Here is a 25660-nt window from a genome sequence, read left to right as displayed (position 1 = left end):
TCCTCTACCCTAAGTTGCAAGACTTAGTTTCAAGTAACCTGTCCTCTTGCTGTTGTCAATCCTTTTCTTTCTGATACAAAAACTATGTCGTCATCTTAATTTATCAAAGAATATGAAGTAATCTCTGTAAGGCTTCCTCTATAAGGATATCCTCCTCCTGACACTTTGAATTTCTTACCCTCCTTAATATCCCTCGGATGGCTTGAGAGATGTTTATGGGTTCAGGTTTGGGTTGTTGCATATTACTGATAATATTTATCTTTACAGAAAGTGAACTGTGTATATATGGAAGTCCAGGAGCTATAAGAAGGTATTATGAAAAATTCCTTAGGCTCTTAGCTTTGCCCCCTACGCTGAAACTCCACCAGTCCAGATAAGGGCCTGCATTTCATAGTATGACTAGTGGGATCCCTGTTCCACATTACCCCTGGGCCTGCCCTGATGCATTTCTGAACTGACAAATTATTTCCTACCTCTTTCAATTTAATCTGTGCCTATAATTTTAAAAAATTGTGTATTCTTGACAAAGTTGTATTCAGGCATTTTTTGAACAAATATTTCTTCTTCATTAGCAAGATGAACACTATTACTAATTTATATGTGTTCCTACAAATGTCATTCCTCCTATTCTTTGAAATAAGCCCATGATATTTAAGCTTTGTTTCTGATATGGATGGATGAGAGAGGAGTTTTTTCCCCCTTTTTTAGATTTGTTATGTTAATTAAATCTTAGTGCATTATAACATGTAGTGGTTAAGAGAGGAGAGTTGGAGAAACCACCTGTTCAAAACTATAGTAAAAATTTTCTGGTTAATTGAATGACCTGGGGCAAGTTACTTGACCCCTCTGGGCTCCAGATTTATCGTGTGTAAAGAAAGTGCCATGATGCACATTTCAGTGGGTTATCATGAGGAGTCAAAGATGTATGAAGTGCCTGACTTATTAGCATATGCCTGGTTATTTCTGATCACAAAACCAAGCCTCACGGTGTATAACCAAACAGGAATTCTATTTCTATCAGAACACACCTTTCTTTGAGAGCCTCAACTATGCCAGGGGAGACAGGAAAGGCATAATTCTGAAATTTTCTTTCACCGGTGACTCCCATAGACTTGATTATGGTCAGAGTGTCATAGAGAAGTCTAGGCTATCCACAGATATGTTTCCAAACAAAAGAGGTAAGACATTAAAGAAATACTTCTTTGTGTTTAATTAGTGCTGTAGGAGGTCATGGATGTGTGAGTCATTTTCAGGATGGAGGAAGCAGGACTGACCAAACCACATTCTCTGTTGGATAGTGCAGCTTAAGGATCAATTCAAAGTTCCCTATTGGGAACTTTTAAAGAGAGACATAGGCCATACAAAGTGGCGTATAAATTGAGATGCAGAGAGAAGCAAGACTGCCACGGCAATTTACATGCAAGGAGCTGCTTTTGCCTCTTGGTTCAGGTTGAGACTATGGGAACGGAACATGCCTAGTGTTTTGTGAATACTTTTCCAGAATAGTTTTATTGTGTTTTTTTTCCTCTCCTGATTACAAAATCAATATAGGCCCATCTCAGAAAAATCAGAATATATAGAAAAGTAAATACAACTACAACAAAAATCACAAAAAAGGTTCTCCACTCAGAGATAGCCATTATTAGTAACTGAATGTCATTCAATCACATCCTTTTCTTAAATTAAAAAATCCTATATAATAGAGTTTTATAATCTGTGTTTTTTCACTTAATACACTCATTTAAATAGAGTATTCCTACATTTTTCTTGTGTGTCTGCATGGCATACTTTTATAGGAATGTATCATAATTTATTTCATTAGTTCTCTAAGAGATGGGTATTTAATACTGTTTGAAACTTCCATTAAGATAAAGATGTGCATTAAAAATCTGTACAATGCTATTTCCTCATGAGAAATTCCTAAAGGAGATTCTTTGGAGACAGAGTTGTAATAAAGTCAGCAGTCACACAGCTGAGGGGAGTCCCTAGGCCTCATGGGAGCACGGTGGGCAGGTGCTCCTGTGTTGCTCCGTTCCAGGTGGTTCGCTCTGCCCTTGCCCTGGCGGGCAGCCCGGGTCAGCGCTGCGTGGGAACACTGCTCTGGGGGACTGGATTCCGTCATGGAATCGTTTTGGCAAATAGCTTATAAAAAGGAGGATACAGTTGTGGTTGACAGATACAAAGCGAGGTATTCTGTAAAAGTGAAATAAATCCCCAATGGAGAATAATAGACATAAATCCTAAGAATAAAGGAGTTGGTTTCTGTAAAGGGTTAGTGTGGCTAACTTGAAAATAGTAAAACGTCACAGGAAACAGTTCTTCTGATTTAGGCCATCACCAATGATTAACTGGCTGAAATATCAATGATTATGACTGTGTTGGGTCATGGAGCTTGCTCAGGGCGAATGAAAGAGCACTTAGAGGATTATGCTGAAGCAGGCAGGTATCAGCAAGTGCTCTTTGATTACCTTTGCAATAAAATCATGTGCACCTCAGCCTTTTGTCCCTTATTTAAGAGGCAATGAAAAACACTGATGCTGATTTGAGTTTGTTGGGGATGTGAGGTGGTAATACGGAGAAGGGACTAGACGGCATAAATTGGGATCAGCCATGTTAAAAACCTGCCAGCTCGGCTGCCTTTGATCTCTTACCCCTTCCTAGATGGGGGAGAAGTACCTACCAATTCTCTGCCAAGACAGTGTGATTAGTAATTGGTGTGTCTGTTGGCCAGCCAAGAAAGATGATGATAGTGATGTCTGCATGAGCTCCCCATTGAATCTGTGGGTGACAATCCACAGAAAAAGGCTTAAAGTCACCTGTCTCTGAGAGAGGTGATTAGCTAATGGATTCTCTCTGCTGTGACAGTACAACAGTAAGGAGAACAGGAAGTTTGGACCCAGATTTGAGTTCATATTCTAGCTACGTCACTTACAAGCTAGAGCAAGTAACCCACCCTTTTGTGTTCTGTTTTCCTGTCTGAAAAATGGGCATAAAATCCCCTACGGAATGAGGATGTCGTGAGGATAAAATGAGTAAGCGTATGGAAAGGGCCTGGCACGTGGCTACTCTCAGCACTGTTGGCTTCTTTCCCTCTGCCCTGCAAGGAGGCCTTTCTGTAATGCAGAGAATTGTCCTCTGGTAACTTCCTAGAAAAGGCCTCTTCAGGCATGAAGTCGCCTGCCTGGCACTTGTGCTGGGGACACAGGTGTCACAAGCTCTGGGAGGCTGACCAAGGTCCAGGGCAGAAAGACCTCACCGTGCCTGGGGCAGGATGGCTAGCAGGGCCTGCCCCCTGGCCGGGGTGGGGCACTCTTTGCCCGTGGGGTTGGGACAGTCCCATTGTCGTATGAGTCTTCCCCAGGTTGTAAGAGTCTCCAAACTAGAGCAGCAGGGAAGTTCTAGGGCTCCTCTGTCTTTGGGCCTCTGATGTGATCATCACTAACCTCACCTTCTCTCCTAGGTCTCTTTGGAATTCGGAAATGCTTACTCTCTCTGATAGACATGAACACACTGCTTGCTTTTCCTTGGGTTTTTTCCTTCTCCCGAGCCCCTTTCCAATCTGGGCTGATCCTTTGGTTCTGGTAATGAATGGTGAACATCAGACCTGCGGGGTGGTGGCTGGTAGGTGTCTTTGCCCTCCCAAATTGCTCTTGGATATTGATCTGACTCATCAGGACATAGATGAAAATCAGAAAGAGAACTTTTGCGCGCTCCTCTCAGATCCTAGGAACAATTTGGTGACTTACCTGTAAGCAGGTGCTCTAACAGACAAAATGTCAGCTCTCCCTTTGCTCCTCTCAGCCCATGACTTGCCACGTCCAATCTGTCTTCGTTCTAGCAGTGAGAGGCCCTAATTTCATCATTCTGGCCTTTTGCAGTTAAATGTTCTCCAAGGAAAAGATCTGTAAGGAAGAGGAAGACTAATAATGGAGCTAATCTTTCAAAGTCTTGCTTAGGCAATTGTAGATAGCAGAAGGAGAAGAAACTCTGAAAATTATGATGATTATCCTACTTCTGTCCCTGTGGAGACTCGATCCTAACCCCACGATGTTTTTACTTCTCTCATTGCTACATAGATGAAATATGTTGTACTTTTGTTGAGCTGAAACATCCAAATTATTAGAGAAAGACAAAGTTTTTAATGAGTTTGCTATCCAAACTTCCTAGAGTCTTTCAAATAATAGTGTTATTTTTATCATTGAGTCATTACTTAACTGCTTTGCATGGCTCTGTCTCATCTGTGATTGATCTTGAGATCATAAGCAGTTAGAAGAAGAAAGCAAAGTCTTAGATGAGTGGTTCTTAAACTTTCAAGTACATCAGAATAACCCAGAGTGCTTCCAGGTTGCTGAGGCCCTGCCCTCGGTAGATGGGCATGGCACCAAGAACTTGCATTTGCAACAGGCGATACATTTATGTATTTATGTTGGTTATATTATTGCTCACGATGCTACTTTATTCATTGTGTTGCCTGTGATTACTTGCTTCCAGTGACTCAAAGTTGGCTACTGTGCCTTGTTGATGATCATCACAAATGCAAGTGTTTTGCAGAAAATAGTCTTCCACAGAATAGTCTTCCGCAGAATAGGCAGAAGAAAAATGGGAATGACAATTTCTGGTCATGTTAAATTTACTTTTCAGAATTTCATAACATAAAATAGGAGTAACACATCTTTCAATCATACTATTCTTGAACTCTTTAGGGCATAGTCACTGCATGCCTAGAATGTGATCTCGTTCAGTGTTGATCTCACTCCTGCCTCCCACACGGCCGCCAGCGGGAAGGAGGGGTGAGTAAGAATGTTCTCATTGGCACAAGGAATGTCTTTCACTCAAATGGCACCGCTTAAGACAGAACTAGGAAAAGCACAGGTTTACTATATTGATCAGAAGAAGGAGAGGGCATTGAAAGGCCCTTAGTATTGCAGAGAAACAATATAGACAACCCTTAAAGGACAGGCATAGGTATTGTCACAAGGTTTTGTGATGCTTGGTGGCGTGGAGCTTTGTGGGTGGAGGGGGTAATGTAAGGAAGGCTTTTGGAGAATATGTTTAGGTTAAAGAACAAGCTATGGTCAAACAGGTTACCCTCTCCCGATATTAGAGAATTAAGTATACTTTAGGAGGGAGATTGTATTTTTACCATATTTGCAACCTTCACAGCTCTTCAAACAGTGCCTTGAACATTAATGTTGAAAATTAATGTTTATTCATCTATGGTTTGTTATATTCTATAACCACTAACACATTCCTGGTCAAAAAGCACTTGTCGCATTGTCTCTTTTTAGAATGTCATAGTATAGAGATACCACTGGGCTCGAATACTACTGATCTTCCATTTTGGGATACTTTCTGAGATTTTTGAAGTACTAGTAATAGGTATAGGCTAATCCATATTCCCTTTGTGGATTTCCCTTCTTTAATTTTAGTAAATAAATTATGAATTCCTACTATGTGTCAGGCACTGTCTGAAAAGCCATAAGAGAGATAGATTCAGTAGCCATCCAATTCATTAGAAGTACTGACAGAGGATATGTAACAGAGCAATGAAGTTTTCAAACACTGTAGCGGAGCCCTGAGGTTCTACATAATGATTTGGGTTTTGGGAAACCTGAGCAGGATGGGCTATGAACAAACTACCTACCCTCTTTCACTTATCTACTTACAGGTGTCCAGTAGGATTTGAATCATAAGACTTAGCTTTGTGTATATTTTAGGGTTTCATACAGGAGTTTATTTCAAAATAAGGCATCCTCATGCTTTTTAAAGTTTAAAAATAACTTCAGTAGGCCAAAGCTTTACTGATACATTCAAAGATGTTGAAACCTACAATCTTGAAATCTCACTATGCTAATCAACTGAACAATCAACTGTTTGTTTTATTGAAGAGTGTTGGAGGGACAGTCATTGAGGACAGAGATTGAAAGGCCAGCTACTATGTGACATGTCTTGTCTCATAAAGTTATATAATAGGCTTCCAAGCCTAGGCAAAACAACTTTACCGCAGGCATGATCGAGAATAAGTAAACAGATGCCAAGGTGAGCATTGTTATATATAAAATATTGACCAAAATTTAGACTTGTTTATTTATTTTAATTTATCCCTTTGAGCAAACCTCAGGCAAGAACTACTTATTTTATAAGTTTGAGAAATGTCAACATGTTAATAACAATTATCTCTGGGAGGTGGGTTCACAATTTTATTCTTTGTGCTTTTTCTTATTTTCTCAATGCAAATGCATTTCATCATCTAGAAGTTGGAAAGAAAGTTTGCTGAAAACAAGTAAGAAAATAAGCAAGAAAAAGTCTAGGCCCAAATTAATCATTTAACTATTTCTAACATGAGTTCATAGATAGTAGGCACATAATTTTGATGATATATGATTTTAATGATACAATAACAGTGCTTTTCTAACCAGATTTCATGGAGCTCTGTGATTCCTCAATGGTTACTCAAGTATCAACTTGGAATGGAGGAGATAGATGCAGGGAATATAGCTTCAGTCCTCTATTGTAGAAGCTCAGCTTTTCTGTTCCTGTCTATAAATATGTCCTATTGGAAAACAGATTTACTTTTTCTCCTGTTCTGGTGAGAGCTGTGTCCAAAAGTCACCTTGGCTGGGCGTGTTGGCTTACACCTGTGATCCCAGCAACTCGGAAGGCTGAAGCAAGAGGATCTCTTGAGGCCAGGAGTTTGAAACTGGCCTAGGCAAAATAGTGAGACTCCGTCTCTACAAACAAAAGAAAAATAAGCTGGGCATGGTGGCACACACCTGTAATCCCAGCTACTTGGCAAGCTAAAGCAGGAGTGTCACTTGAGCCCAGGAGTTAGAGGCTGCAGTGAGCTATGATCACTCCACTGCACTCCAGCCTGGGCAACAGAGGAGACCCAGTCTCTTTAAAAAAAAAAAAAAAAAAGTCACCTTTGGCAACCCATGTTCAAACTGGTGAAATAGCTATTGTATGTTCCCATCCCTCCACAGAAACATTGAAAAACAAGCAAAAAAAGGGTCTGAAATAACTGTGTTAGAATGCTGAAAAACAGTCAAAAGTTCAGAGCAAACAAGCACATGCTCACTCAAAATATATGAATCAGACAGAATTGAAGGGAGAGAGAGTTCTACAAAAATTTTTAGAAACTTTAATATCCCATTGTTAGCAATGGGTACAACATTTAGACAGAAGAACGATAAGAAAATAGAGGACTTGGACAACACTATAAACCAGCTAAACCTGACATATATGGAACTCCACCCAACAACAGTTGAATACTCAGTCTTCTCAAGTGCACATGGAACATTCTCCCTGATAGACATCTATTAGGCCACAAAATAAGTTTCAATAAGTTTTAAAGACTGAAGTTATAAAAGATATCTTCTCTGACCACAATGAAATGAAGCTAGAAGTCAGTAACAGAAGAAAAACTGGAAAATCCATTCACAAATGTATAGGGCTTGAAGCTCTGGCTTGGGTGAGGCAATGCCAATATGTGTAACCTAAACATTTGTACCCCTGTAATATGCTGAAATAAAAAATAGGAAAAGAACATGGAATCTATGAAACCAAAAATTGGTTCTTTGAAACGATCAACAAAATGTGCAAACTTTTAATTAGATTGAGAAAGAAAACAATGAGAAGACAAATAACTAAAATCAGAAATAAAAGTAGAGCTACTATTACCAGTCTTACAGAAATAAAAGGGATTATAAGAGAATACTATGAATAATTGTATTCCAACAAATTAGGTAAATGAAATAGACAAATTCTTAAGGAAACATCAGTTACCTAAACTGACTCAAGAAGAAATAGAAAATCTCAATAGGCATATAATAAGTAAAGAGAGTGAATCAGTAATGAAAATGTCCAAACAAAGAAAAGTCCAGAACCAGGTTATTTCTCTGGTTAATTCTACTGAACATTTAAAGAAGAATGAACACTTTTTAGTCTTTCTCAAACTCTCCCAAAAAATACAAGTGTAGGGAATACTTCCTGACTCATTCTATGAGGTCAGCACCCTGACCCCAAAGCCTCTGGCATCAAATAGTGACATCACAAGAAAAGACAGTAGTGGATATTTGCACACCCCTGTTTATAGCAGCACTATTCACAATAGCCAAGGGTGAAAGCCACCTGAATGTCCATCAACAGATGAAAGGATAAACTAAACGTGTTATATACATACAGTGGAATATGATTCAACCTTAAAAGGAAGGAAATCCTGTCTCTGCCTACAACATGGGTGAACCTTGAGGACATAATGCTAAGTGAATAAGCCAGTGACAAAAAGACAAAGGCTTGTGATTCTACTTATATGAGGTGTCTAGAGTAGTCCAGTTCACAGAAACACAGAGTAGAATGGTGGTCAACAGAGTTAGAAGAGGGAAGAGGGGGAAAAGAGTTGTTTAATGGGTCTAGAGTTACAGTTTTGTACGATGAAAAGTTTTGGAAATCTGTTTCACAACAGTATGAATATGTTTCACACTACTAAACTGTACATTGAAAATGGTTAACATGGTAAATTTTATGTTATATTCTTTTACCACTATAAAAAGTTACAGACCAGTATCTCTTATGAATATAGATGCAAAAATTCTCAAAAGTACTAGTTAATCAAATCCAACAGCATATTAAAAGGATTATCTATCATGACCAAGTGAGGTTTATCTCAGGAATTCAAGGGTAGTTCAATATAACAAAATTAAGATACTGCCTTAGTGGAACAAAGGAGAAAAACACAAACATTTCATTTAAATTATGCAGAAAAGGCATTTGGAAAAATCCAACACTCCTTCATGATAAAAAACACTCAGTTATTTAAGTTCCCTCTTTTATTCTTGGTATTCTAGATAATGTGGCAGGGAGGACTTCTGATAACCCTTCATCTAATAGATTCCACATTGAGGATAGATTATGAATGGGAGAAGGTCTCTGGAACACTATCGTTTATCCTGGTCTGTTGATTTGCACCATGCCTCCTAACTTTCCTTATCTTTTGCCACTACCTTGCTTATTGTTCTTTTCCAGTCAGTGGCCTGTGGATTGGTCACTGGGCCTAAAGCTCATAAATACACACCACTCTGCATGTTAGCACACACTCACTGGAAATGTGACCCTAGCCCTAGATGACCATCCAGTGTTGCAATAATGCTGCTGTTCTAGGTATTTTGTTTAAGACCCAAGATGAGCCTGAGAATTTGGATCCATTTGAGGAAATTCTTAATGACCTAAATATTTCTACCAATGGTGTTCATCATTGAATACTTTGATGTCTGGCACATAGTGCTTTTTTTTTTTTTTTTTTTTTTTTTGAGACAGAGTCTCGCTTTGTTGTCCAGGCTAGAGTGAGTGCCGTGGCGTCAGCCTAGCTCACAGCAACCTCAAACTCCTGGGCTCAAGCGATCCTTCTGCCTCAGCCTCCCGAGTAGCTGGGACTACAGGCATGCGCCACCATGCCCGGCTAATTTTTTATATATATATCAGTTGGCCAATTAATTTCTTTCTATTTATAGTAGAGACGGGGTCTCGCTCTTGCTCAGGCTGGTTTTGAACTCCTGACCTTGAGCAATCCGCCCGCCTCGGCCTCCCAAGAGCTAGGATTACAGGCGTGAGCCGCAGCGCCCGGCCTCACATAGTGCTTTTTGAAAATTTTTTTTATTCAGTAAATGAAGGCAGCCCTAGGGAACTGGTTCAGAAGGACAGAAAAAGAGTCCTTGTATTAGTTTTGTTTAGTATGGAATTTGGAACTGAAGAAGCAGTTGAGTATCATTTTAAACTTCAGAATGTCAAACCTTTCTGAAACACTGTTCAAGAGGCTTACTAAAATGCAAAAAAGACTCCACTTGACACTTCTGAAAGAGTCCATGTCCTTGACCAGTGGATGGCATTCTTATACTGTAGTTTGAGAAAGCAAATAGCAGTAGAAGGTAAAGAATAATTCTTTGAGGTATCCACCCTACCTCCACAAACCCCGTCCCACTTCCATCCTACTGCAGGCCACTATCTTACCCACACATTCACCTCTCTTTAGGTGCCATGGGATTTCTTGCTGCCAGTCTCTCTAGCTCACAGGAAAATATCTTTTGTACTTATTAACAATGTACTTACAGGAATAGACCAGCTATATAATTTTCAAGGTCCAGCATAAAATGAAAATGTAGGACTTCTCCAAAATTATTTGGAATTTGAGACAGTAACAGCAGAACATGAAACCAAGCACAGTGCCCTTCTGAGCCCACGCATGTCATGTACCCATGAAACCAACCATACTTTATAACCTAAATGTTGTTTCCCTCTTCCCATCCCATCTTTTGTCTCTCCAATGTCCTCTCCCCAGTGATACACACCAAAAGGGCTGCTTAAGAAAGGAAGAATAGCTGAGTGTTCTTCCGACATAGAATCTGAGCACTGGAGGAATTTAGAAATCTAGTTGAATCCCCTCGTTTTAAAAATGGTTAAACTACATTCCAGAGAGAAGTGACTCTCCCTAAGTCTCCAGCTAATTATGCCACAGGCTAGACTGGAACTAAGCATTCTCATCTACCAGGCCAAAACTTGCTCTATCACACGGACTCCACGATAGATATCTTGAGGATAAAGTTTTCGTGTCTATTGAAGACATGTGCTCTACTCTCTCTATGAGAACAGGGTGGATGTTTGTGTTACGTTTATATGGTACCAGCTCAGCAAATGCTGGGCACCGTGCTAGATGTTTTATGTATAATACCTCGGTTAACAACAATCTCAGAAAACCATTACTGTTTTCCTCACTTTTCAAGTGAGAAAACTTCGGGATCAGAACTTGAATTTTACTAAGTGGAAAGATAAGAGTTTAAGCGAATCTGTGATTCCAAAACCCATTCTCTTTTTAGCACATCATTGTTGAATTTTAGGGAGACTGAGTCAACCCGTATTTCCTGAACATTGGTCTTGTTTTTGGTCATCTCTGGATGCTCTTGGGAACTCTTTACCAGATATCCCTGTTCTTCTGTTAATAACTTACTGGGCTAGCTTCTGCCTTAGGGCCTTTGCTTCATGGTGTTTCTGCTGCTTGGAACACTATTCTTCCAGATATTCCCATAAAAACAGGACTCCCTGTCACGTAGGTAATGGGGGATCTGATGATACCGTGTAAGGTCTCTCAGGCTATTGTAAAGACATTGTCTTTTTTATCTCTGAATGAAATGAGAGCCATCGCAACATTTTGTGCAGAAAAGTGACATAATCACTGAGTTAGATTTTTAATGGGTCCTTCTGGTTGCTATATTGCAAAAGAGAGTAAGGGAGTAGGGTAGAGGAGGGAGAAATTAGGAGCCTTTTTAGGGGGTTATAGCAATCCAGGGGAAAGGTAATAGTGGCTCAGACTGAGGTGGTAGAAGTGGAAGTGATGGGAAATGGTTGGATTCTGGAGTTTTATATATATGCAGATATTATATATATAACTTTTTGTTATGGAAAATTTCAAATACATACAGAAGTAGGGGGAAGAGTATAATGGAGTCCCATGTTCCTACCTGGTACCCAGTGAACTTATCATGTGTATTTATGGGTCAGACACTTTAAACAGCTGCATAAATCATCAGTTTGTACCAATATTGTTTCTTACAGAAATCTCTTTCCACTTCCTCCCCAACCCTAGATTGGGGGCAAAGCATTTGACACAAAGCCCAGGTACTGTATTTCATGTGTAAATATTTCAGCTGCTTCTAACTAACTGCCCATTCCCCCCCCCCCCAGGCTGCTATCTACCCTGTGGCTTCTGCTTGCTCATAGTTTCATATACTCATGATTTCTACTTATTCCCTGCCCTCTATGTCCTCTTTAAACTTGGTTCCTTCCTACCACCTACTAATTGTATTTCTCAAATTCAGACTTTCTAAAAAGAGGTTATTCTAGGTTCAGAGGGTTGCTATTGCTCCTTCCCCCACCCCTCCCCACGACAGGTTCTCACTCTGTCACCCAGGCTAGAGGGCAATGGTGTCATCATAGCTCACTGCAACCTCAAACTCCTAGCTGGGCTCAAGTGATCCTCCTCCTCAGCCTCCTGAGTAACTGGGACTACAGGCGCACCCCACCACACCCAGCTAAGTTTTCTCTTTTTTGTGGAGATGGGAGTCTTGTTCTTGCTCAGGTTGGTCTGGAACTCCTGGCCTCAAGCAACCTTCCCGCCTTGGCCTCCCAAAATGCTAGGATTACAGGCATGAGCCACTGCACCTGGCCTCTTCCTTCTGCATAGACCTCATAAACTGGCCAAATTGTGGTAGATTGGCTGCTTTGGGGTCAGGTATCCTTTTTTGGCCAAGCAGAATGGCATAATGACAAAGTCAGTTTCCCCAAAAGGGGTTGTTAAAATGGCAGTCACTTAGCAAATAATAGGCTATTCTCCCATACTAATAAATAGTAGACATTTAATACTAGAAATGATAGAAATTGTGAAAAAAGTAAGTCTGCAGTGAGGCTAGAAGTAGATAAATGTCCAAGCAGTGAATCACCATTATTTTAAATTCTGACTTATTTGGATTTCTATTCTTGGGTTCCACTAAGGAATTAAGGGATATTTTTTAAAATATATTTTTGTTTATAACAGGCTGAATAATAGCATATAGATCATAATGTACTAGACTAAAAGTCAAGACCTACATTTAATTCTTCCGTTGATCATGGGCTTTGTACTTTAGACAAACTGATAAACTTGTTTGTCCCTTAATCTCTCTACTCCTTACATGAGGTTAATACCTGCCCTTTTCCCATTTCACATATGTAGACAAGATTAGAGACATAAAAGTACATTGAACTTTTATGAAAAAAAGCATGTGAAAATCTAAATAAATACTATTTCCTACATGAAGATTTTTACAAAGTATTAAAATCAACAGAGGATTTAAATTTTTATTTTTGCACAAGATTACATATTTTCTAATCTGTTAATTTCCTTTGTGCACTCAAACATTTTTCTTCTTAGATTGTAATGTATCTTTCATATGTATATACCGCTTAGAACAGTAGTACAAATCATGTAAATGTTAGCTGTTATGTACAGTAGTATGAAAAATTTCTCAAAAAAAAATCTATGGAGGGGCAGTTGCAAATGCTGAAAAAACTGGCCTCTCTTTACTTCCTAATACACATGCTGTTAAAATGCAGTTGCTTGAAGCTCATAAAATAGTACATCATGTGATAATATGCTTAAAAAGAAACTTTTAGGGCCCTAACAAATTGGAAGTGTCTGGGCTTATGGCCAGGGTGGGAAGTGGAGGGCCATTAACAATGACATTGTGGTATCTGATAGTACCATTGTTCTCCAAGACTGGTTAGTGTGGACAGGGTATCTCAAAATCACCAGGAAGTTTTCTAAAATTCCTGGTTCTATTAGGGAGTCTGATGTAGCAGATCGACAGTGGAAGTTAAGAATGCAGAAATGTGTTAAGTTTCTCAGGTGGTCTTGATTTTCATCCAGGTCTAAGGATTACTAACAGCGTAGAAAAATATAATACAGTCATGTAATTTAGAACATCAATTGTTTACTGTCATCTTATTCAAAGTAGTATAGGTATTGGGAAAACATCTACACCCAGAAATGAGGACTGGGAGGATATCTATCCAAATCAGAATGTATTATAATTATCTCTGGATTGTGGGCTTATGGAAATATTTATTTTGCATTTGCTTTTCTTATATCTAAGTTTTCTGATTGAGCATATATTACTTTTATAACAATAAATGTTACCAAGAAAATGTCACAACCAGTAAAGATTTTAAAGATCCCCATATAGTGCATGGTTTTAGTTTGCCAATTGTGAAAAGGAAAAAAAAGTCTGTCAATGCATATATCACATTTTTTTTTAAAAGGAAAGGCTACCTAGAAAGCAACATGGGAACAATATTAACAATATTTATTCTTGTATTTTTAAAAATGTAACTAATTCTTTTAAACACTGATAAATGCATGTCTTAGAGAATGTAAAAAAAGTTAAATCCCAATTAGCGTTTACTTCTTTTGCTTTGGCAATAATGGAAATATACCAATGTGTGAAAAGGATTGATCAGTCAGTAACCTTGATGGGGAGAGAAAACCAGCTCTGATACAATATAGATCTTCTGTCTAATTTGTATTTCTGCTCCAAAAATGATGCTCATTTCTTTTTACAGATCCTCTTGGCTCTTGCTCCTCTTTATAAAGGTAACTCTGAAAGTATTAACAAACATGAAAGCATTTACCATTAAGATTTAAGTGTAAATTTAAAAAATATTAATATTATTATAGCTTCAAACTGAGTTTATTCTATTTTTTCTTGTACTTGATAGCAACATTTTATACACATATAGGATACACCTATTAAAAACACATTTGGTTTGTAGTCATTTACATTTTCAGTTAAAATAGGCACTGATTATTTGGCGTATATGTATATAAGTTCTCTTCATTAAATAGGCATCAGAAAATATCTACACTGTGTTTTAAAAATATTAATAGTAAGTTTTACAAGAAAAGAAGTAGTCTGTTTACTGAAGATATACTCAGCAATGACAAAAAATTATTATTATGTAATCATTTTTGTCTTTGGAAAATAGTTATAAATCTTTTTACAACGCACCTAGACTAATTTGCCGTCCATAATTTCTCTGGCAGCATTCCTTTCCATTGTCTAGCCGTTTGAATTTTGCAGATGGTTTATTTCCCTCAAAGATCCAGGTCCCCTACATAACAACAACAAGGCATTTATTAGAGTCTTGCACATGATAGGCACGGTTCTGCATTCTGTAGATCTACATTTCATTTAATCTGCACAGTGACCCTATGAAGTAGATACTGTTATCTCCACTTTACAGAAGAGGAGTGGTAAAATGGCACAGTAATTCACCCAAAGTCACAGGGTCAGGATTGAACCTAGGCCATGGGGCTCTAGAGTATGTGTTGGTAACCATTATGCTTGTCTCCCTTGATAATTTGCATGTGCTGAATTTTAAGGCAGTTAAGAGGGATTCTTTTTCTAAATGTTTCATGTTAAGAAAAGTGTCCAGGCTGGGCATGGTGGTTCAGGCCTATAATCCTAGCACTCTAGGAGGCCAAGGCAGGAGGATCGCTTGAGCTCAGGAGTTTGAGACCAGCCTGAGCAAGAGCAAGACCCTGCCTCTACCAAAAATAGTAAAATTAGCCACCATGCACCTGTAGTCCCAGATACTTGGGGGACTGAGGTGGGAGGATTGCTTGAGTCCAGGAGTTTGAGGTTGCAGTGAGCTATGATAATGCCACTGCACTCTAGCCTGGTCAACAGAGCAAGTATGTCTCAAATAAATAAATAAATAGTGTCCAGAAATTTAGTCATGGTTCTAATTAGCTTCATGAAGAGGCTAACAACCCATGCTTGTTTTAATTTATCTGATTGTGGTGGTAATTAAAAATGGCATAATTGATAAAATATTCAACAGTTGTCACTGCAAACATATAATTTAAATAGAAAAGTTCTGAGACTAAAAACAGTTTTAAAAATACCAGTTGAAAATGATGACTTCCTAAAGTTTTTTTTCTTAACCATGAAAATGTACAGTCCTAGTGATCTTCCATTTAGCATTAGACCTTTCAATTTGGTTATTCACTCATCCATTCCTTTATTCATTTATTTTATCATTTCAATATACTTATTAAATGGCTATTTCATTGAAGTTGTATAACTCTAAAAGCTTTTGTTGCTGTCAGGTGTGTAAAATGGAGCTTTAAATTTTTTTATGAATAGGTCTATACAAAGTCATTCGAAGAATATTGTTCCAATCTTTATTGTTCATTCCAGATTCCTCACAGATGTGTATGAAAATAAAAGCGTTATTTTAAATACCCTGCCAATTTGTGCAATATATAATGTGGACAAACCTCATTGGTTTTTTTCAATAAATGAAGGCAACCTGTTGTATTTAAACCATCCAGTGATGTAAAGCAGAAATCATTTTAGTATCGAGCAAAAATAAAACATGCATCATTTATAAAAAATTTCTTACTCTGACTTCAGTTCCATCTTCTAGGGTGTAATTAAAGCTGACAGCAAGTTCAGAAACAATTTTACCATTTGGCCAAATGCTTGATTCTTCAACTGTGAATTTATTTCCTTCTTGTGTATTTCTCAGTTTCACATTGTCATGAGCTTCAGCCTTCCTTTTCAGTACATTAATATCTGTAAGAGGAAAGATGTGGGAGTAAATAAAGTAAGAATGCTATAGCAAGTGTTTATTTTTCCAAGTTATATTTTATTTGTTTGTTTTTGTTTTTTGGGGGGAGGACTTGATAGTATTGCCTTTGCACAAGAGCATTCAGATGGCTTCTGTAGAAAAAAGTTCAGGGTCAATCAGATCAACAAAACTGATGTTTTTCTAACACCGAAGAAAAATCAAATGAAGTACAGAATTATTAAATTATAGAGCTGAGTAGTTTCAATAAAATTAACAAAGTTTTTGTTTCACTGTTAAGTCCAATTCTAGATATATCAAATATTAAAAGGTATATTCGTGTATTTATAAAGAAGCACAACTTTGATTCTGAATATACAGCACTTTTTTCTTAAATGCCCATTTGCTGTTCATAATGGCTTTTACATTTTGAACTTTGTAATTCTGTTTGCTTTTTGAAGCATTTGCGACTTACACAAAAAGGGGAAAATTAGCAAATTCATTATTATAAGAATGTACAAGTTCTATAAATTTAAACTCAGAATTTCTGAAGTGTAGGAAGTAATTGATGCAGATTTTTCCTTTGGGGGAATGACACAAATTTATTTGCCCAACTTTTACAGTATATGGGTTGCCATAGTATTGGTATAGATTTATAAATCTGTTAAATTAAAACACTCGGAGAAAAGACATAGCTTCTCAAGATTATTCCCAAAGTTTTATAAGTCAGAGAAAATGAGAATTGAATCTAATGTATTCAGAGCTATAAATATTGATAGAACTCCTTTTCGTTATTTTATTATATGGTCTTTGCTTTTCCATCCCCAAGAATTTAAAGTTTTAAAACCTGGAAGTTATCATTACACGCTGCCATTTTCTGACTCCAAACCAACAAACAAAAATGTCAATTTTCAATGACAGAAATACAGTCAACAGTTACAGAGTGAAGGAAACCTATCTGGATCTTTCTTGTGTTCAGAGTAAAGCAACCAAAGAATCTTTTCTTCCACTAATGAGACAGTGGATTCTTTCTCCTGTAAGAGGTGAGAATATGATTCCCTACTCCAAACCATCACACCTTCTGGATCTTCTCCATCATCCCGTCAGGAGCCATCGTTAAGCCCAGAGGTTTAGGAGTTAGAAAGAAAAATGTCTGTGAGAAAGCAAAGAATGAGCCATGAAGGAATGAAGCCTTTACCCATTTTTTCCATGAACTTGTCATAGTTCTCACTCCGGTCTACCTTCCAAGTAGCATTAGGTGCCATGATCTCAGTTGAGTGAGCCTCTAGGTATTCAGGGTTCCAGGTCTGTCGTTAGGAGAGAATTTATTCTATTTCTTATCTTAGAAACAACCTTGTACTGTGATATGGAAGTTTAAAGTTCAAGAGCTAGCTAACTACTCTAATACTAACTCACTCTAGTTTCTCTTTCCATAAATTCCTTAGATCTTCTGAAATTCAACTGAATTAAAACATGACAAGCATATTTATTTTGTCTTAAACCATAATTTGTGAGCATATTTATTTCAAGAACTAGAATGCATGCTGTCTGAAGATAGTTTTTGTGTTTATAAGTACAAACAGCACACTATATTGAAGGTAACATAATTAATAGCATGTATCAAATGACATCTGGGAGATTAGATTACTAATGACCAATCCCTTTTGCACAACAGCAATTACCTTGTAAAGAGTTTATGATCAAATACAATTGAAAAGTTAAAGTTAAGATTATTGAGAAAGAATATGTATTTTCTAATAAGTCCTTTTGCCTTGTGTTTAGAGTTGCCAGGATTTGAATAAATATCCTGGCACCTTGTACAGGGCATGACACATTCACTGTAAGTATTAATATTCATTACGTTTTTGTTTTGGTCTTGAATGTGAGAGAGCAAAACTGCAAGAGGTAGAAATGAGACCAGATAACATGAAAACTTTCATAAGGGAAAGAATCAGCTTTGAACAACTGCCATGTGCACAGAGAACAAAAGGCAGATTTTAGCCATGCCATTAATTAAAATCATCCTTTTCTTTGGTTCTCACTCCCTCTCATCCCCAAACCTGGTGGAGTCAGAAGCCACAGCGCGATATGTGTTGGGTGGGGTGTAGCGGATAGCTGGAAGGGTACAAAGAGAAGGTTGTCACAGCTCTCATTGCCTGATCTTTTTCCTCCCTGCCTTCCATCCTGGAGCAGGCCTGCGCTGGGGGAGGAAAAACTTTAACTTAGTGTGAAGTGCGGATTATTAACAAGGCTTAAGATGTTAATTGCTATTAATAAAAAGAGTCTATTACTGTGACTGAATGTGACCAGAGAACATCTTATTATAACTAAGGAAAAACAGGGAAGCTATAGGGCCTGACCAAGATATTATTCAGGGTTGAGGTAACCAACAAGTTTGAATATGAAATTGGTGAATAGAAACCTGGATTTTTCATTTTGATATTTTAAAATTAGTTTTGGATTTTTAAAATTTATTTTATGATGGTTTTTATCTTGAGTTTCCCAGTTTTTATTTTATTAGGTAAAATAAGAAGGGAAGCACATTAGAAAGCAAACTACCTTCTATTAGCTTTGCTATTTCCTTAAAAACGAAAAGGACATCGGAACACACATAAGGGAGGAAGGTGGTAATAATGGGAATTCCTTTACATTAATAACTTCAGCTTTATCACAAAAAATTTGTATATTGTGTTTGTTTTTCTCTGTTTTTGTCAAAGATAATGAAACCATTATCATTTAGAAACCATCAACCTCGTGTACTTTCAACTTGGAGGGAAATATAAAAGTTTATGCTTATTGAAAAGCCAAGGACAAAATAGTCTCTCAGGTAATCCACTGTTTATGGCAATTTGTGAATTTAGGAGGCTATGGATGGATACAGTCTTTCTTTCTAAGTTAGAAAGACAGGTATATCTGGACACTGAAATAGAAATGTGGTACAGTGAAAAGAACATGTGTTCTAGAAAAAAATGACTTGGGTTTCAGTACTGCCTATGAAACCCATTGCTATGCAGGACATTGGTGAGATTACGAAAACTCTTTGAGCCTCGATTTTCTTACCTATAAAATGAAGACAATAATAATACCTGATACAGAGAGTTTATGGGATGATTGTTTAAAGTACCCACCTGATCAACTGGTAGATACCAGTTCCTAAAGAAACCTCAGTTTCTTTCCTTATTCTCTGAGAAAGGAAATCCAATGGCAGTGACAATGTCTTAGAAACATCCTAGGTCTTAAACCACTTTGATATCTTGTGAAGAAAATCCATGTAGTTCTTGTGTTGATTAGAAAGTCACCTAAAAAGATATGTAGGTATTTTGTGACTTGTACTAGTGATCAACTTGGGCATGGATATGGCTTGGATTTTGCCTGTTAAGTATAGCAAAATGCTGTGTCCCCTCTGGGAATACCTCTTTTCACGATGTGATCTCAGAGCAATTGAAATAAAAGAGCCTGCCTCAAGGAAGGTGAGCAAGAAGAAACTAGAATGGCTTCTTACCAGTGTCCACCCAACAGTGCCTTCCAGACATGACTTCTAACCCTTGTCTCGTGACCACTATAAGCTACTCAGAAGGAGCAGAATAGGACAGCAAATAGCACTTGTACTCCCAGACCTTCTAACAAAATTGGCATACTACTCTTTCAGTCTTACATTGATCAGTGGCAGGGAACTAATTTTAAGTCAGTTTGGAAACCATGTTATCTCTGTAGAGTGGCATCATTAGATTTTTTTTATTTTAATGTCCAGATCATAGTGTTAACATTACACTTTTCCTTGTCCAACTCCCCACCTCTATAGCTTTTCAATTCTTATCACTCACCTGGGCTCCATCTAGAAAAGGTTATACAGAACCTATGGGCCAGTGTCGCTGCAGACCTTGCCTACTGGTGGAATGATGGAGCCAGCCAGCCAAGGCCAGCCCAGCCCTTTATTTTCTGCTCTGATAATACTAGAAGACGGAAGAGCCCTGAGTCTGGGAAGTGAGTGGATTAAGTGCGTATGTGCATGTGGGTGCAGATGCCACAGAGCAAGAGCGACAGCTATACCCACTCGCTCTGGTATCTGGTCCACACAAACCACTAAATGGTGTGGAAGAAGTAGAAAGCAGCAGAAACTTCTGCTTATCTCTAGTCCAATCCTCCGAGGGAAAATACAAACCACATTCTTTAACATGGCTTACAAAGCTCCTACTTGCATCTTCTAGTGTCTTCTCCTGTTCCCTGCTGCTGTGTACTCCAAGATCTAGACACATTAAACTTCTTGCAGTCCCCAATCCCCTGAACATTCATGCTCTGTTGCTTCCGGTCCCAGCCTGGACACTGATTGCTCAAAGAAGCCTACCTTGAACTGGAGTGACTCAGGTAACCCTCCTTCTCCCAGGTGTAATGACCTTTGAAAGGTTCAGAGTAGTCTTAAAAGATAAAGACAGCTGATGCATGATAATCAAGGGAATAGTATTAATATTATCGTGAAGGCCAGAGACATCTTTAGCAAGGACAGTGACACAGTGAGAGCTCATCTCAAAGGAATAGCTTCCTGGAGACCACAAAAATCCTTTTACCCCAACTGTATAGGGGGGAGTGTATTATTTTTTACATGTCATTAATGGGAAATTGGATTTCAAGGCGTTTTCTAATCATCTCAGAATTTTAGATTCTGTTTTTCAAGCCAAGGTTTTTAGCTTTTACATGTCAAAAAATATAGAGAGTTCTCTATCTGGGCGATATGAGAGAAGGATTTGAGGGACAGATACAAGGGGTAATAAGAGAGTCTTAAGGTTACTGTCAAATCCCTAGCAGTAAATGGGAATAAGGGAAAATTCTGCAGTTTTCAGAGAAAACTTACTTCATTCTGCTTCAATGATTAGTCTCTAAATATTAGGAATATTAAGACCTGTTTAATCATGTTTTAGATTTTGTACCTGAGATGGCTGATTAGTTTTTTCCAAAAATGACTATGGAGGTAGAGCTGTGCACGGTACGCTATCTGCCATAATAGAGGTGAATGTGGCTTGGTGAATCTCACTGATGACAAAATAGCCATTTTAGAGGATTCACATGTGTCTGCTAAGTGATCTTGTGTGAAAGATTTATGACTCATTCTTTGTCATCTGGGTTTATCCCCACCATGGCGAGTCCCCTTCAGGCTGTGTAGTTAGGAGGTTGCTTATCTCCTCTTCCCCTCATACCATGGGTAGAAGAAGGTGGATTTTCATCATCACATCCAAAGCTTATGCTTCTGTCCTGGATGAAAAACAAGACCACCTGAGAAACTTAAAAAAATTTCTCCATTCTTAACTCCCACTGTTGATCTACTACATCAGACTGTCTAATAGAACCAGGAATTTTAGAAAACTTCCTGGTGATCCTGCACATGGCTGTGTCCAACTTTCCTCTTTTTATGTCAGTCACATTGTAATAGAATCCACCCTAATGACCTCCTTTTAATGTTATTATTTCTTGAAAGACCATATTTCCAAATATGGTCATATTCTGAGATACTAAAAGAGTTTCAACATATGAATTTTGAGGGGATACAATTTGGCCCCGAAAAGTAACTAACAATGTATTTTTCAAACAAAATGCTTTTAATCTGCATGCATTTATTTCCTACTGTATGCATTTTCTGTGACTTTTACAACTAAACATTGTTTCTAAGATTCATCTTTAGGTTGTTTTCAGATTTGACTGTTGCATTAATGTGGTTACGATACACTTGCCACTCCTGATACACATGTCAAGAATATCTAGGCGTGAAATAGCTGCGTCATCAACTCTGTGCACATTTTGAAGTCACAAATCCTAGTAAGGACAGTAGGTTGAATACACTTGTCTAATTTTATTTCCCTTTCAAAACCCCACTGGAAGCCGTTCTCACTGTGATCATTAGACACACCTTGCTTCTGATGGTCGAGCATCGGCACCAGCCCTCTGCATTACTGGAGGATCTTCTCATCACTGTTGCTCAGGGAGCTCACTTATCTAACAGCGTTTCTGAGCCCTGGGTGTCAGAGGATGGGTGTCCCTGGGCCTTTCCACGGCACAAGTGCCCCTTTCACCAGTGCTCTCCTTATCCTTGGTAGGCATAGTGTCCTCCAGCTTTCCCAAGGAACATGGTCTCCTGGTAGGTTTCACAGTTTTCAGGTGAGTAGATTCAGATGTCCCCATCCCAAGTCTCAGGTCCCCGTGATGGCAGGACCCTTCCCAACTAGGGTCCTGACACCGCATAGACGATTTCATCAAGGCTGGAAAGTCAACACTCTGGAGCTCTGCTGTCCATTGGAAAGCCCTGGGCCCAGTCCTTAGTAGTCGTATTTTTTTTGTCCTTGACTGCAAGGAATGAAGATCTCTTTATATGCTGCCAAGGAGGCCCTCTGATTTTCATACTCTGCCTTAAATTGGCCATCGGTCACCCTCAGCCTTTCATTGTCTTCCTCCAATATATTAATAGCATTCAGCAACAACTTTGGGTTTTCTTATTTTAATTTATCAAACCTTTCCAATGGCTGAGATACTGCACCCATGAGTACATTTTCTTCTACTGGTAGTCTGTTCCAGTTCAACACAGGTGGGAGATTTAACAGCTGCACTTCTCCTTAACATTAGTGCCCCCCTACCAGAGTGATGGCTTCTCACTATGGCTGACTGGGGATCCGATCTCAAGCCCCATTTTAGAATCTGCTTTCTCAGAGCACTTCTGGAACTAATTCTTTCAGGTAGGATTTTCTGTTACGGAGAACTATGTGCAGGAAGTTTATTGGGGAGTTTCAGGTGTTTGAATGTTTGTCCCTTCCAGCACTCACATTGAAATTTAATTGCCAGTGTAATGGTGTTGGCAGGTGGGGCCTTTAAGAGGTGATTAGGCCATGAGGGCTCCACCCTCCTGAGGGCTTAATGCTCTTAAAAGGGCTCATGGGAGTGGGCTGCCTCTCTCGCTCTCTCTGCCCTTCCACTTTCTGCCATGGGAGAATCCGGGCATCTTGTAAGAAGAGAATGGCCTCTCTAGACACTGAACCTGCTGGCTCCTTGGCCTTAGAATTCCCAAACTCCAGAACTGTGAGCAAATCAATTTTTGTTTATGAATTACCCAGTCGCAGGTATTGTTATGGCAGCAAAAAACAGACTAAGGAGTACTCCAGACTTGGGAAAAACAGCCATGAGTGAAAGAAGCAGGGTTGGGCAGAGGGAGAAGTTGCCTACAATGCAGCAGCAGCACCGGCCTCTGTGGTCCCTTAGAGCTGTCCCAGGAGGTGTCATCATCAGCCAGTGCTGGCTGTAGGCTGCTCCTGAGGGGGGCCCAGAACCGTGGGCAAATGAGCTCTCAGGATTTCCTACTATACTCTTTTCTATTTGATACATGCATGGCTTTATTTTCCCCCACAAAAAATATGATGATGCTCTAAATATGTTTTGTAACTTTCCCTCACCTCTCATCTGAGCTTAATATATTGTGAATATTTTTCCATGTAGTAAATATCTTTGGAATGGTAAATTTTGGTTTCCTCTACCCTAAGTTGCAAGACTTAGTTTCAAGTAACCTATCCTCTTGCTGTTGTCAATCCTTTTCTTTCTGATACAAAAACTATGTCGTCATCTTAATTTATCAAAGAATATGAAGTAATCTCTGTAAGGCTTCCCCTGTAAGGATATCCTCCTCCTGACACTTTGAATTTCTTACCCTTCTTAATATCCCTCGGATGGCTTGAGAGATGTTTATGGGTTCAGGTTTGGGTTGTTGCATATTACTGATAATATTTATCTTTACAGAAAGTGAACTGTGTATATATGGAAGTCCAGGGAGCTATAAGAAGGTATTATGAAGAATTCCTTAGGCTCTTAGCTTTGCCCCCTACGCTGAAACTCGACCAGTCCGGATAAGGGCCTGCATTTCATAGTATGACTGGTGGTATCCCTGTTCCACATTACCCCTGGGCCTGCCCTGATGCATTTCTGAACTGACAAATTATTTCCTACCTCTTTCAATTTAATCTGTGCCTATAATTTTAAAAAATTGAGTATTCTTGACAAAGTTGTATTCAGGCATTTTTTGAACAAATATTTCTTCTTCATTAGCAAGATGAACACTATTACTAATTTACATGTGTTCCTACAAATGTCATTCCTCCTATTCTTTGAAATAAGCCCATGATATTTAAGCTTTGTTTCTGATATGGATGGATGAGAGAAGAGTTTTTTCCCCCTTTAGATTTGTTATGTTAATTAAATCTTAGTGCATTATAACATGTAGTGGTTAAGAGAGGAGAGTTGGAGAAACCACCTGTTCAAAACTATAGTAAAAATTTTCTGGTTAATTGAATGACCTGGGGCAAGTTACTTGACCCCTCTGGGCTCCAGATTTATCGTGTGTAAAGAAAGTGCCATGATGCACATTTCAGTGGGTTATCATGAAGAGTCAAAGATGTATGAAGTGCCTGACTTATTAGCATATGCCTGGTTATTTCTGATCACAAAACCAAGCCTCACGGTGTATAACCAAACAGGAATTCTATTTCTATCAGAACACACCTTTCTTTGAGAGCCTCAACTATGCCAGGGGAGACAGGAAAGGCATAATTCTGAAATTTTCTTTCACCGGTGACTCCCATAGACTTGATTATGGTCAGAGTGTCATAGAGAAGTCTAGGCTATCCACAGATATGTTTCCAAACAAAAGAGGTAAGACATTAAAGAAATACTTCTTTGTGTTTAATTAGTGCTGTAGGAGGTCATGGATGTGTGAGTCATTTTCAGGATGGAGGAAGCAGGACTGACCAAACCACATTCTCTGTTGGATAGTGCAGCTCAAGGATCAATTCAAAGTTCCCTATTGGGAACTTTTAAAGAGAGACATAGGCCATACAAAGTGGCGTATAAATTGAGATGCAGAGAGAAGCAAGACTGCCACGGCAATTTACATGCAAGGAGCTGCTTTTGCCTCTTGGTTCAGGTTGAGACTATGGGAACGGAACATGCCTAGTGTTTTGTGAATACTTTTCCAGAATAGTTTTATTGTGTTTTTTTTCCTCTCCTGATTACAAAATCAATATAGGCCCATCTCAGAAAAATCAGAATATATAGAAAAGTAAATACAACTACAACAAAAATCACAAAAAAGGTTCTCCACTCAGAGATAGCCATTATTAGTAACTGAATGTCATTCAATCACATCCTTTTCTTAAATTAAAAAATCCTATATAATAGAGTTTTATAATCTGTGTTTTTTCACTTAATACACTCATTTAAATAGAGTATTCCTACATTTTTCTTGTGTGTCTGCATGGCATACTTTTATAGGAATGTATCATAATTTATTTCATTAGTTCTCTAAGAGATGGGTATTTAATACTGTTTGAAACTTCCATTAAGATAAAGATGTGCATTAAAAATCTGTAAATGTTATTTCCTCATGAGAAATTCCTAAAGTAGATTCTTTGGAGACAGAGCCGTAATAAAGTCAGCAGTCACACAGCTGAGGGGAGTTCCTAGGCCTCATGGGAGCACG

At 38.5% G+C, this 25660-nt stretch overlaps 1 protein-coding gene and 1 long non-coding RNA gene across 3 annotated transcripts in view; one reads left to right on the top strand and one right to left on the bottom strand.

Annotated features, from left to right (window-relative positions):
- LOC142864863 (uncharacterized) overlaps window positions 1–25660 on the top strand; it is a 114606-nt gene that overhangs the window by 39990 nt on the left and 48956 nt on the right. The gene's annotated exons all lie outside the window — the stretch shown is intronic.
- LOC142864876 (fatty acid-binding protein, intestinal-like) lies at window positions 1958–17420 on the bottom strand. Its single transcript, XM_075998383.1, has 4 exons — window positions 17354–17420; window positions 15991–16163; window positions 14592–14694; window positions 1958–2142 (listed from the first exon to the last, which is right to left on the bottom strand). Exons 1-4 carry the CDS (start codon window positions 17418–17420, stop codon window positions 1958–1960), a joined length of 528 nt encoding a protein of 175 aa, XP_075854498.1.

The sequence above is a fragment of the Microcebus murinus genome, chromosome 27 (genome assembly GCF_040939455.1).
Source record: "Microcebus murinus isolate Inina chromosome 27, M.murinus_Inina_mat1.0, whole genome shotgun sequence".
Lineage (NCBI taxonomy): Eukaryota > Metazoa > Chordata > Mammalia > Primates > Cheirogaleidae > Microcebus > Microcebus murinus.
The sequence above is the reverse complement of the archived record's forward strand: the minus strand, read 5'-3'. Positions and strand labels throughout refer to the sequence as shown.